Source organism: Plectropomus leopardus, chromosome 2, assembly GCF_008729295.1.
Source record: "Plectropomus leopardus isolate mb chromosome 2, YSFRI_Pleo_2.0, whole genome shotgun sequence".
Taxonomy (NCBI): Eukaryota; Metazoa; Chordata; class Actinopteri; order Perciformes; family Serranidae; genus Plectropomus; species Plectropomus leopardus.
In genome coordinates this window covers 13,817,337-13,830,273 of record NC_056464.1, presented here as the reverse complement: position 1 = coordinate 13,830,273, position 12,937 = coordinate 13,817,337, and the positions used below count along the sequence as shown (strand labels likewise).

At 39.6% G+C, this 12,937-nt stretch overlaps 1 protein-coding gene across 1 annotated transcript; it reads left to right on the top strand.

Moving 5' to 3' along the window:
* The first annotated feature begins 7,059 nt into the window (after nt 1–7,059).
* On the top strand, nt 7,060–12,854 carry LOC121957523 (neuronal vesicle trafficking-associated protein 1-like). The gene is made up of 5 exons (XM_042506143.1): nt 7,060–7,339; nt 7,617–7,770; nt 8,057–8,173; nt 9,572–9,682; nt 12,034–12,854. Exons 1-5 carry the CDS (start codon nt 7,101–7,103, stop codon nt 12,232–12,234), a joined length of 822 nt encoding a protein of 273 aa, XP_042362077.1. The 5' UTR covers nt 7,060–7,100; the 3' UTR covers nt 12,235–12,854.
* The last annotated feature ends 83 nt before the right edge of the window (nt 12,855–12,937 follow it).

The following is a 12,937-nucleotide window of genomic DNA, read 5'->3' as shown; positions in this document are numbered from 1 at the left end:
ATATCTGCAAACTGCAGGGTTATCCTGAAAAAAAACGTAACGTGAATGAAAAAAAAGCAAAGCGATCTCATTTTATTAACCAAATATTGTGTTAATTATAAATTATATTTTAAAAGACAAAGCCAGGAGCCATTTCAAACCAGTCTGAGCGCCACAACTGGCCCTTGGGCCGGACTTTGGACCCGTTAGTGTAGGAGAACCACGATGGCTGACGTGCAAAACAGTAATGGTCTTCTTTAGAACCAGTGTTTGGTTTGTCTGTTGTCGGCGTCTGTAGAAACAACATGGCGGACACATGGAAGAGGACCCACTCCGTATGTGGGTATAAACACTGCATTCTTGAGTAAAGAAAAACACAATGGTTTTTATTCTCAGGTCATTCTAAACTTATGAAAATATAGTTATGAATATTACATTTCATTTATGCTAGTATATCCCTCTAAATCCTACTCACTGGACCTAAGTTTATTTTGAATATTTTTGTAATTTAAGTAAAGCACTTAAATGCAGCACCTTTACTTGTAACAGAGTGTTTTTTGCTTCTCCCCCACCCTCTCTGTTGGACCCAAATAGAAACAGGAATCCCCCTTTTCAGGCAGACTCAACACACTTTCATTTCATTTTGACCAGACCACGTCCGTCTGTCTGCGTCTGCAACTCTGTGTTATCGCAATCTCAGTCTGTGCCCCTGATTCCATTGAAAGGCATGAGACCAGAAGCGACACAAGTCTGAGAAACAGTCCTGTGTTGACTCAACTTCCCCCCACACTCCACTTCCGGCTGAGCCAGCCCTCCCAGCCAACGTCCGTCCACACCGGTGCCTGAGCCTCTATAAATCAGAGCAGAGCACACAGGCTCTAAACACACAGGATTGCACTATTTAAAAACTTGTTTGTGATCCTTGGAAGGCAGTCAGAAGAGTTTGGAGCACAAAGAATGCGCTTGTTGAGCGTGAATGCTCACGTGAGGAAAATGGAAGTGAGGAAATGGGGGGTTTAAAGGCTTCCAAGACTTTACAGGTTGTCCAACATGATGTTTTTGGCTGTGAGGAAATGATCCTCATTCCAACCACATTCCAGCGTTAATATATTCTCTTCTTAAAGAAGCATCCGCTTTCAAAGAAGTTAGGAAATTAGATGACACTACTTGGAAAAAGACGCCTCATGCAAAACTACTTGTGAATAAAAATAAATCACATTATGTAATCCAATTAAAGCTGTCATAACCCCTCTGTTTGTGTATTTAAAGGGGGAAATGACCCTTCCCATGTACCAAGTGTCTCAGTATAAATACCACATCCAGACCAAAATTCCTGAGCTCAAAACAGAATGGAAATTCCAACGAAACTATGTCTTCCCCCGGCAAGTGACTCAATCAGAGCCGCTGTTGAACGTCTTCCACACTTGGCCTTTACTGCTCGGAGCCCGAGCCCTCTGGGTGTGCCTCCCTGTGACCTCATCTTTCCAGAAAATCCTCTAGAAACCTCAGCAGCAGCACAATCGCTCACATGATGCAGCCTCCATGCACACAACAACAAACCGGTCAGTTTATACAAAATCTTACTTTGCTTATGACATCAACAGCACTGATGGTGGTGCCGGTGCCTGCTCATTCAACCAGAGCATCAACCACTGAGTGTGTGTGTGTGTGTGTGTGTGTGTGTGTGTGTGTGTGTGTGTGTGTGTGTGTGTGTGTATGAGCATCCTGTTTATACAGCCTTACTGCTGACAACTTGTACCGACCAAACTTCAGTCTGTATCTTATTGTTCTCAACAAAACTTCTCTCCATTCAGATATTTGTGACTCATTCTTCCCCAAGGACAGAAATCAGAACTGTACTGTAACTTTTCAATGGCATACAGATGTACTGAGCAGCTCCACACATCACACCCAGCACAAACTGCTGGGTCGACCAGCGAGGGGAATTATAGATTTGTGAAAAGAGGCTTTGTGTTCATGCAAAAGACAATAGCTCCCACATGGCAGCAGGACTTTTAAACCAGACACAGCACATTCAATGAGTCATTTGGCGTACTGTCCAAAAAGTCAGCAGATCAATACCAGAAAACACACAGTGAACTAAAGCAAACACATATTGTGCTCAGAGCACACAGTGGTTTGAATAACGGGGCACCTGACAGGCAGACTGGCTGTCACACTTTGAGTTTCAGAGTGTAAATCATACCTCGACTTCTCTGAGGGACTGACAGGCTGTGACGGATCTGCCGAGTGGTTTGCGTCCTTCACAACACGGTGGATGGAAAAGTCCTTGGTCAGTGACAGCGGTCCTTTAAGGGAGTCTGTGCTCTGACTGCCGCTCTCTGAGTGAAAATACTTGTTCTCTCTGCGTGGCGGAGCTTAGTCCATGTGGCTGGATGGGAAATGGGAAATGAACTTTCTGGGCAAAGGGCCAAGACCAGAGTGGGTTTTAAAGACACAGCAGTTTCAGTGCTATATAAGGTTTAGTCATACTTTACACTGTAAGTTACTTGAAAAGACATTTTTAGCTGCTGCATTTATCAGTTCTGTGAATACTGCTGAATCTATTTCCACTGTTCCTTTACTCTATGCATGGTTGTTTTACATATGCTTTAATGAGCATTTAGCATTGCAATAGACTGAAAAGACTATATGCAGCACATAGTTTTTTTTAAGTTTTAACCAATCACAGCTTTACATTGACAACTTTGGTGTGACATCTATTCACAAAACACGCAAACACTTACAGAAATTCTCTGTAAGTATACTCAAGTACTGTACTTGAGCACTATTTTGAGGTACATTACAACCTGGCCTTAAGTCAATGACAAAAACAGGGAATCACACATAAAACAAACTTTCAGCCAAATTAAGATTATAGTAAAGTGAATAATAAGAGTAGTTATGTTAATATGATACTTACCTTATGGCATGTTCTTTGTCTTTTATTTATATTGTATAACAAAATATGTTTGTACCAACAAAATACATGTGGATAAAATGTAATGATAAATAAAAAGCAAAGAAATGTACAAATGCGGCATTAGGGCGAATGCAGTGTGTGATGGATGCAAACAAAACACAAAATATTTACCAAAGCAGCTGGTGGAGGCCTGGGAGAAAGAAAGAAAGAAGAGAAGTTAGAGATGGAGCCACTTAAAATAGGTTGAGACAGAGTTTACTCAGGTGAAGGCAGTTTTCTAACGTCCTTCCCTGCTCTGCCCATTGGCTCCTGAGTCAGGAAGCCAAACCAATCAGCAACAGGCAGAGGGGGAGGGATGTCACATGTATTTGTGATTTACTTGAGTATTTCCAATTTCTACTTTATTTTTTTTAACATGTGTATTACTTTTGTGTAGTTATACATATAAACATACAACACGATGTAAAAACAATAGAACTTCCCTCAAAGGAAATATATGACAGTGTCAAAATAAATAATAATACGAATAATAGTAATACTACTACTACTACTACTACTACTACTACTAATAATAATAATAATAATAAACTGTAACTTAAAACAATTTTAATACGCAAAAGGCACAATTTTCTACTTCATACTTCTACTCCACAACAATTTAGAGGCAAATATACTACAGTAACTTTAGTTATTAGTTACTTTGCAAATTCAGATTATGCTGCCGAATAAAAATATAATCAACAAATAAACTGACATATTATCATAAGGTAAGACTAGGAAGCTATCCAGCAGTATATACATTCCTTAAAACCAGTCCTTCCTTTACCAGCTGCGACATTAAATTATGTAATGAAAATCCAATACATTATTCTTAAGTGGGGCATTCTTCATAATAAGCACTGTTACTTTCACTACTTCAAGTTTCTACAGTGTGGTATTGCTGCTTCTTCAGTGTCTCTCCACTCATCACTGGAAAAATCAGGAGGTGATCTGTGATTGTAGTAACCAATAAAATTTCCACTGAAAATGAGATTTAAATATGCAGCATGAGTCAAATAAAAAGGAACCATCTGTTCAGTTGTCATGAATTGGCTTTCACTGCTGCTCTGCCTTTTTGTAGTGCCTGATTAAATTAAAAAAAAAAACCCCAAAGCACTATTTAATATCAAATTTTCAGAGTTTTGTCAATTACAATGATGGTTATGACCACATACTTAAACAAGAATAATCATACTATGCATATCACAAGCAGTCATACATGGTAATGAAGTGAGCTGGTGTCTCCCTCTAGTGGTTAATCTTAATAAGACAACTGAGGCAGAGGGCTCTGCTGCACATCTGCTGATACCCAAAACTCTGTATATCATATACGGTAGAATAACTATGTCAAACAACAACAAACAAACAAACAAACACACAAAGAAAAACAGGATTATTTCATCTATATGGAATTTTGAAGGAACAGCATGTAAGATTTAGGGGGATTTAATGGCTTAAGCTAAAACTTCTCCCAGTTTGAATTCCTTTAGTATTCATTGTTCAGAAGGTTTTTTTTTTTTTAACAGGAGTTGAGTTACCCACGGAGGTCTATTTCTCTCCAAAACAAATAAACCAGATGAATAAAACTGATAAAAAATACTGAATAAATCAGTTTCACTTAAAAAAAATCTGTGTTTTTGTAATGCTCGTGAGGTGGAGGGGCAGTTACTACAACTGCATTGGCCGACGTGAAATCTCGAATGGCCCTATCTGAGGTGCAACATAATGATCTCCGTAGAAAAGGACCTATGGAGATACAAATGGCTCATTCAAAGGTAACGGAAACACGATGATTCTTATTTTCAGGTGATTAAACACAAAAGAAAGCATACTTATATTTTATGCAATTCCTGCCGATATATTTCTCTAAATCCCACACAGTGCACCTTTAAATACATACATTCACACTGTGTGTTTCTGAGTCTGAAATCTATATATAAGAGTCAGAACTAACAGTGGCCTAGTGAGACTATATCTTAGATTATAGCAGGCATTGAGGCCAAGACGAGTATTTTAATCTCAGTTCAAAACTGTCCTGCAGAGACTGAAACTACAGGTCTGCCTAAACATAGAGATCACAGACAATATAGCTGTACAATAACATGCACTGATGACTGACTGGTTTATGTCAAATGAAAAAACAACAACTATACAAGAATAATGACACTGAAACAAAACAAATGTGAAACTTCTCATCGAGTCCATATTTATCGGTAAACATCATCATATGTTTGCTTTCAGGAAATAATGTCTTTGTACCGTAAACTCATCACATCCTCAGACAACCCAGCAGCGAGCAGCATCACACAGAGCCGCTGCAGCTGTCAGAGCCACCGGGCCAACTTCACAGTCCACCAAAGAACTGTGGTTTCCATCTAAATATCTGATGAGATCATTTTCTCTTCTGCTGCTTCCTTTTCACTATGGATTAACATGCTGGACTCGATCATTTATGCATCCTCTCTGAACCTCCTTTCATTTACACTGTAGCCTGGCAACAAGCGACTGGATAATATGCACAGACACAGCTTCATTCACTACTTCAAGGTACATGATGAGGTGATGTGAAGGGCTTAGTAAAATCAAAATGTTAGGCGTTTCTCACAGTGATACTGATGGTAGGTGGTGTATTTGTTCATAATTCAAGGTGAGCACTCGAGTATAGCTATAATGCATCTTAGCCTAACGGATCCCAATATTTTTGAAGATCTAAAGATCAGTTTTATTCATGGAATGATTTTGTTTTTCTTTTTTACAGGCTACAGACCAAATTTGATACACGGGAAACTACTTCAATATGGTACTATTCACATTTAGATATATAAAAATAAAGTCTACGGTAATTGCTGTGTAATTTTAGAGAAAATATAATAGCCAGTCACTACAGGACCAATTAATAGGGTTGTCTCCTGTTCCTTGAAGGTCCTGAAAACCTGTTTTCTTAAACATCTTTTTATTGACTAATAGGATCCTGAATATGCAGTTTTCTGTCAAAGTTAGAGCAGTTTTGTTTTTTTCACTTCAGAGATTTCTGTTTTGCCTTTTATTCTCTTCTCACCAGTTTGAGGTGGGCGTAATGAGTGGCCTCTCTCAGGAAAGTCTTCACTGCATGCTGATAAACAGAGGAGACTCTCAGCTGTACTCTGCAAAAATAACAAGAGAGAGAGAGGCTGCTGAACTGACTGCACTGGCAGGAGCTGCGCTCCAAATCCACCCACAGCAATTACCTATAGGAGTACAAATTAGGAGAACAAAACTACGCATATGGTCCATGAAACACGATACATAATATCAATTATGTTATACATATTAATGGAATAATATAAAATCAGACGTGCTACTAGAGCTGTGCTCACACATTTTTATAAAAATATATATTTTTAAAACAATAAACAGATTGTTTTTTGCTTTATCATGAAGGATTCATTGTTGATCGCACTATGTAATGGCAATAAATTAATGACTCCAATCCGTGGTTAGATTGGTTCTCTATGCGTCACTTTTATTATGCAAGTTTGTCTCCGAAAAACCAAAAGTTACCTATGACATTGCATTAGATTTGATCTATTTGCAGCATTAGAAAAAGGTGATGTCACATACATCTGTGACAGCTGGTGGTCCCATATAAAAAATAGGAGCACTTAGGCTGCGAGTGCAGTAACACTTAACTGCTGCGACAACTGTTATTTTTATTCTTATGATGTATATGGCTTTTTTATTTTTATTCTTATGGCTTTTTTTATTTTTATTCTTATGATGTATATAGCTTTTTTAAAAAAACAAACAAACAAAAAAAAAAAAACCCCAACAACCTCAAAACATTTTCTAGTACATTCATGTATACATGCTGGTAAGTGGAGTGGACTGGTGCAAACCAAATGTCTTTGTATTTGAATATGCACTGACATTTTTAAAAAAAATATATATATATTGTCATGACAATTTCGCCAAAACAACAACTCTATGGTGGCATAAGACTTTTGCACTGTAATACATCAGCTCTGCTTTAATTGCTGTTACCAAATACTTACTTTAAAGTTAAACCTGGATTACCCTCATCAATAGACACAATAAAGAAAAAAAAATGGCACATTTAGATTGTAACTGTAAATCCTAGCTGGTATGTGCTCCAGCTCCTGGGGTTCCTGCCACTGGTCAGATGTGTATGGATGGATGCGATGAGGATGTTACATCACTTGCAGTGCAGCCAGACGCCAGCAGCAGCATCCAGCTCGGAGGTAACGCGGCGCACAGACCCAGCTGGCCATATTGTGCACCAGCTCTCCGCAAACCGGCTGCGTCACACCTAAAAGACAAAACACACAGCAGCACTGGAGCAGTGAAGTCGCCACACCAGGAGAAACAACGCTGTTTTTACAACGCTTCTCATCTGAGCTGGTAAGTGTTTGGATGCGACAGAGCATTTTTTTGTCACGGTGATGCATCGGTCCCATTATGTCGAAGCCCTGCGTGTCCTCTCCTGCGCTTTCGAGGGCTTTCTCGTGGCCCACAAAGCGCTTCGCATCGTTTTGTCTGATTTGTACGCTTGTTTGCATGCGTTAAAAACATAATTCTTCAAGCTGATTCCTTGAATGATTTGTATAATCACACGGGAGCAAAGATTGATCTATAATGCCTCACGTTTAGAGTAATACGCGCTTGTTTACCCCCTCAGGTTGGTGTTTTTTCGTGCAGGGAAAATGGTTAAATTGGGGAATAATTTCAGCGAGAAAAATAACGGGAAGGTGGTTTCTGAAGACGGATTTGACACCATCCCTCTCATAACACCATTAGATGCCAGTCAGCTGCAGTTTCCACCACCAGATAAGGTAAGATTTTGTTTGTGTGTGTGTGTGTGATGTGTTTTTCATTGATTTGGGGAGTCACAGTGAGGGGCCCTTTATTTCCTTTTATTCCAATTAGTCCAATTAAGAAAATAAAGTAGAACGCATTTCTTGTGTGTATTATGTTCAGCCTTATATCTATTATTTCTATATGTGGAAAATATAAATCATTTTACCCATCCTGCCTAAGAGTTCATCTCATTTTCTTCCTGCATATGTGCCTGCAAGCTGACTGGATCTTCTCTCATGCACGTGTGTGTGTTTCTACCAGGTGGTGGTGAAGACAAAGGCTGACTATGATGGTGACAGCAAGAAGGGCAAGCTACGATCTCCTAAAATCGCAGAATTCTCAATAAGCATCATTGAAGGCGTATCTGAGCGACTCAAAGTAAGAACCATATTGCTGCCTTTCATACATCATCCCATTTTCCAATATCTCTTGCACTCCTACACATGCTTATGCCCAGCAGAGAGCAGACAGCTCTCAGTCTCCCTGCAGCTCAGGACATATGTGACAATATTCCCCCTCCAATCTGAGTTACGCTTCTTAGTGCAGGCCACCTTCGTGTCCTGTGCCTGTCATCTTGTCGGGCTACACAGGAGGACATAATGCACAATGATTCACTTAACCCCGCCCTGAAACTCTCATTAATTCAGCTGCTGCCATGGCGATGGCCTCCAAATGGCAGCATCTCTCCCACCTTCCTCAGCATCCCCCTGGCTGGCAGATGTTTGACACCATACAGTGTTATTAAAACATTTCACACTTGTGAAAGAAAAGGTCAAAACACAACCCGGTAGTCTTCCTGGCATACTTCAAAATTCGTAAATGTGCAAGACTCTTCCTCCACTTTCAAAATCAACAGATGAAACCATGAAGTGAGTCAAGCTTCCTTCAGTAATTGAGCTTTAATTCTCCAACATCTGAGAGGCAAGGAGACACATCCCTGTCTCCAAGAACACAGCTCACATCCTCAGAGTGCTGCCGGCAGCTCTTTCATCGCAGATAGTCTCTTTCATAATCTCCTGTTGCTTTGCCTTTTACATGTCCTACTATCTGCTCTGTTGTGTAACTCCAGGATTTACACAGACAGATAAAAAGAATATCCTTTTTATTCACACCAAAAACACGCTGGTATAACTCTCATCAAACCTGAGCCAATCACACTGGCTGCAAAAAGTAGGAGGATGCACAATACCTTATTCCCAAAACCAAGAAATCCACAAGGATATATCAGAAAAATCAACATTTAAATCAGGATCTGTTTCAATGTCTCTGCCGATGCTGAAATAATTCAGTTCCTTTACAAGGGAGAAATAACATATTGCCTCATAAAAATAGCTCGCACGAACCTTGGGGCTCAACATCTTCAGCGATAATGAGGCGATTTCTCCCACACCTTTTCTTATCCCCCTCCCACTTCCTAGAAACACCAGTAGCTGTTACATAACTCCCCTGAGAGGTGAGAGCTGGGCTGTACAGATGGTCACACAAGCCATTTACCTCTTGAGTCATTATATGTAGAACATCCAGTAGGCCTGACTGGCTTTTCGTTACTCTTATACCTACGAAGACATACTATAACTTGGTAGATCAATATGCAACTCTTCCATAGATGGTTTTTATTTTAACACTGCAGCCTTGGACTGCTGTTGAACAACTTAAAAAATAAAATCTGTCTTCCAATCAGCCCACTCATTTCCTTTCATGATGACGCACTCAGTAGATTTGTCCTTTAGCAGAGCTGTCACTTACAGTGAGTCTGATTTTGTGTGTGTCCTGTAGGTGACCTTGCTGGTGATCTGTGCCCTGGCCTTCCTGGTGTGTGTGGTGTTCCTGGTCGTCTACAAGGTCTACCAGTACGAGCAGCCGTGCCCCGACAGCTTTGTTTACACGGTAAACACTTAGGAGCTTCATTGTTTGTGATGCTGCCTCACTGGAATTATCATGCCATCGTAACATGAGTTAACCAAATATTGTTTACTTGTTTAAGGTCTAGTGTGTAGGATTTAGTGGCACCTAATGGTGAGGTTGCAGAACTTCATCTGTGTGCAAATTGTGTAGGAGAACTACAGTGGGTGATGCGAAAAAGTGAATGGACCTGTTAGGGTCAGTGTTTGGTTTGTTCGCTCTGAGCTACTGTAGAAATAACATAGTGGAGAAAGAGGACCTGCTCCGTATATAAATATAAACGGCTCATTCTAAGGTAACAAAAACACAATATTTCTGACAATAGATGCCCCAAAATCCTACACACTGGACCTATAAAGCATTTTAGCAGAGACTAGCCTACATTAAGATAATTATAAATATATAATAGGTTATTATTATATATATAAGTAATATTGACAGCCAGGCCACCCTAATGGATGTCAAAGCGAGGCATTTGCTGGCCAATACTTTTCTGATTTAGTTTACATTTCACCCTTTCTTACCCTCAATCCATTCAATATCTCATTCATGTGGAAATGTTTGAACAATTAGTATTGTGTTGGTAGGCATGATTTTTTAAATAGAATCCTCTTGAATTTAAAGCATTTTGATATGAATTAGTCATTTCATATGATTTTTGATGAATCAATCTGTTTTTAAAATTAAATTTAAGGTCCAGTGTGTAGGATTCATGGGCATCCATTGGCAGAAATGGCAGCCAGTAAAATAACTGTTTTCATTCGTTTATAATCACCTGAAACTAAAAAAGTGTGTTTTTGTTACCTTAGAATGAGCTGTATGGAGCAGGTCCTCTATTACAGAGTCCACCATGCTGTTTCTACAGTAGCCCAGAATGGACAAACCAAACACTGGCTCTAGATAGTGCCATTTTACGTAGGCCATCATATTTCTCCTACAAGCTTGATACACAGAAGTTGTTTCAGCTCTGTAACCTCACCACTAGATGCCAATAAATCCTACACACTAGACTTTTAAAGCACGACTATGCGACTTCCAAGATAAGTAGGAACACAATCGCCCTTTAACAAATGAAAAGTGTAATCAATATGCAATAAAACAAACCACTGCATATTTCAATAAACTCAGGGGTTAGCGGATACATCCTTGCTCTTGTATGACTATAAGGTGGCCATTGTTAGCTACCTTTGTTTAAATATTGATGCGTAATAGAGTTTTCTGACGATGTGTCTCGTGATACAGTGGCTTAGCATTTTAGCTGAGAGCTAAACAGTAGCATTTGGGATTATTCCACAGCTGTTGTTTGTAGCCACAGTGGCTGCTGTTTAACAAAAGTTATAAAGTCTTGCTGTAAAATCTTTGACAGTTGGGTCAAGATTACTTGACTCATTTCTTGTATAAGCCTAATCTATCTCTATAAAGAGAGCCAGATGTTAATGGCTCTGTTGCTTTTTGAGAGCTGACCAACACAATAGCTCATCAATCTTTTTAAGGGGGCGAGGGTGACAAGGTTTACTGTGAAATAATCATTTGATAAGGTTTTGGGATAGATTTAAATCATCAAACAACTATTTCACATGTAAAACATTTGGTCATATTTATGGTTAAAAAGCGAGATGTGTCAAGAATAACTATCCTTGTTGTATAACAAAAAAAAAACCAAACCAAACCAAACAAACACTAACAATGAAATAGTGTACACTTATAGTGATATATTAATTTAATGTGTATAGAATAATATGAAATGAAAGCATTTGTTCTCGGTTCAAAATTGTTACGCGTACGTTGTCATGCTTTCTTTTATGGCAATTTAAATGTGCGCTCGACGGAGGCAGGGTGGTAAGTGAAAAACATGAAAAACCCTTACCATGCTCGGCTCTTAGTGAGATGTTTCTGGGTTGTATAACAAATATGTTATTGGTCCATCCTATTATGTGGTCTTGAATTGCTACAACTACTAATGTTACTGCAGTAATTTACAGAAGAATGAACAAACAATAAAAAAAACAGCTTGTTGTTCACTAAAAGGAGCCTGCTGATACAGCCGACTCGTTCACAACCAACACATCATTACACTAGTATAAACAAAGTAATGCATCTTAGGTTGTATTAAGTTGTTTTCTGGTCCGTTTTTCATTTTAAGCATGACCCTCTGCCCTGGTACAAACAGTGCAGCTCTGTTTTGTCTCAGTCAGTAATTGTGAACTGTGAATCAGTGTTTACTTCTTAGTATTCCATTATACTTTCCTGAATTATAATTTTGTGACCTTGGGTGTTGTTTTGCACATTGTCTCATCTCGGTGTTTTTAATCTTGTTCCCTCTCTCTTTGGAGCAGCAAGGTCGCTGCATGCCGGCTGGGATTTATGGCAACTACCCCCCTCAGGGCCCTGGGGGCCGCGGGCGCCTCTTCACCCTTATCAACCACTACAACATAGCCAAGCAGACCATCACCCGGTCAGTATCACCATGGATGACCATCATGTCTGAGGAAAAGGTCACCCAGCAGGAGACGGAGACTGCCCAGAAACTGGCTTAACCAACCTGGGATCAGGAGGTGGCCTCACCTGCTGTGGAAATAAATAAATAATATGGTTGTGCCATTCAAGCAAACCTCAGAGTCCCGTGGCTTTCTGTGGGTGAAAAATCAACTTCTCTTGCCTGAGGTGCTCTGCTGCCTTGTTGATGTAGTTTGGTCAGCTGATGTGTACTGTAGCAGGAAATCTGTGGATATTTTGAACATGTTTTGAGCAAAGCTAGCCTCCCCGTTGGGTGGATTCATGGTTTGTTTGAATCGCATATGTTGTTATTTATTTACACTTCAAAACAGAGTGGCAAACTTGTAGAAAAAGCCACAGGAACACAGACACACACTCACTGTCTTTGTACATACACATATGTAACAGAACTCACTTTAGTACTCACATTGTGAAACGACTGTGAACCATCTCGTGTCTGCGTCGCTCGTTTTAACGCACATGCACGCACGACTCTAAAAACAGTTTGATTTGAACCTTCTCAACTACATCAACTACTGATAGCGCATGTCAGACCTCGCGAGGTCCTACAAGTGGTAAATCTCTCATGAAGCAGCGTATTTGCCACTGAGGTCATCTGTGTCAAAATATTTTACTGTCATGATATTGTGAATAAACGAGGCTTGACCTGGAGGAAACCTTTTAACCAGCGGAAAAAAAATAATATTTTAATCGTGTTGTTTTGACGCAGCCCATACTGCTCTC

What these genes read in the sequence shown, in the direction of transcription:
- LOC121957523 (XM_042506143.1), top strand. Translation starts at nt 7,101, where the DNA reads ATGTGTATGGATGGATGCGATGAGGATGTTACATCACTTGCAGTGCAG. An exon ending in AACGCTTCTCATCTGAGCTG is followed by an intron (nt 7,340 to 7,616) that starts GTAAGTGTTTGG and finishes TTACCCCCTCAG; the next exon opens with GTTGGTGTTTTTTCGTGCAG. An exon ending in GCGTATCTGAGCGACTCAAA is followed by an intron (nt 8,174 to 9,571) that starts GTAAGAACCATA and finishes TGTGTCCTGTAG; the next exon opens with GTGACCTTGCTGGTGATCTG.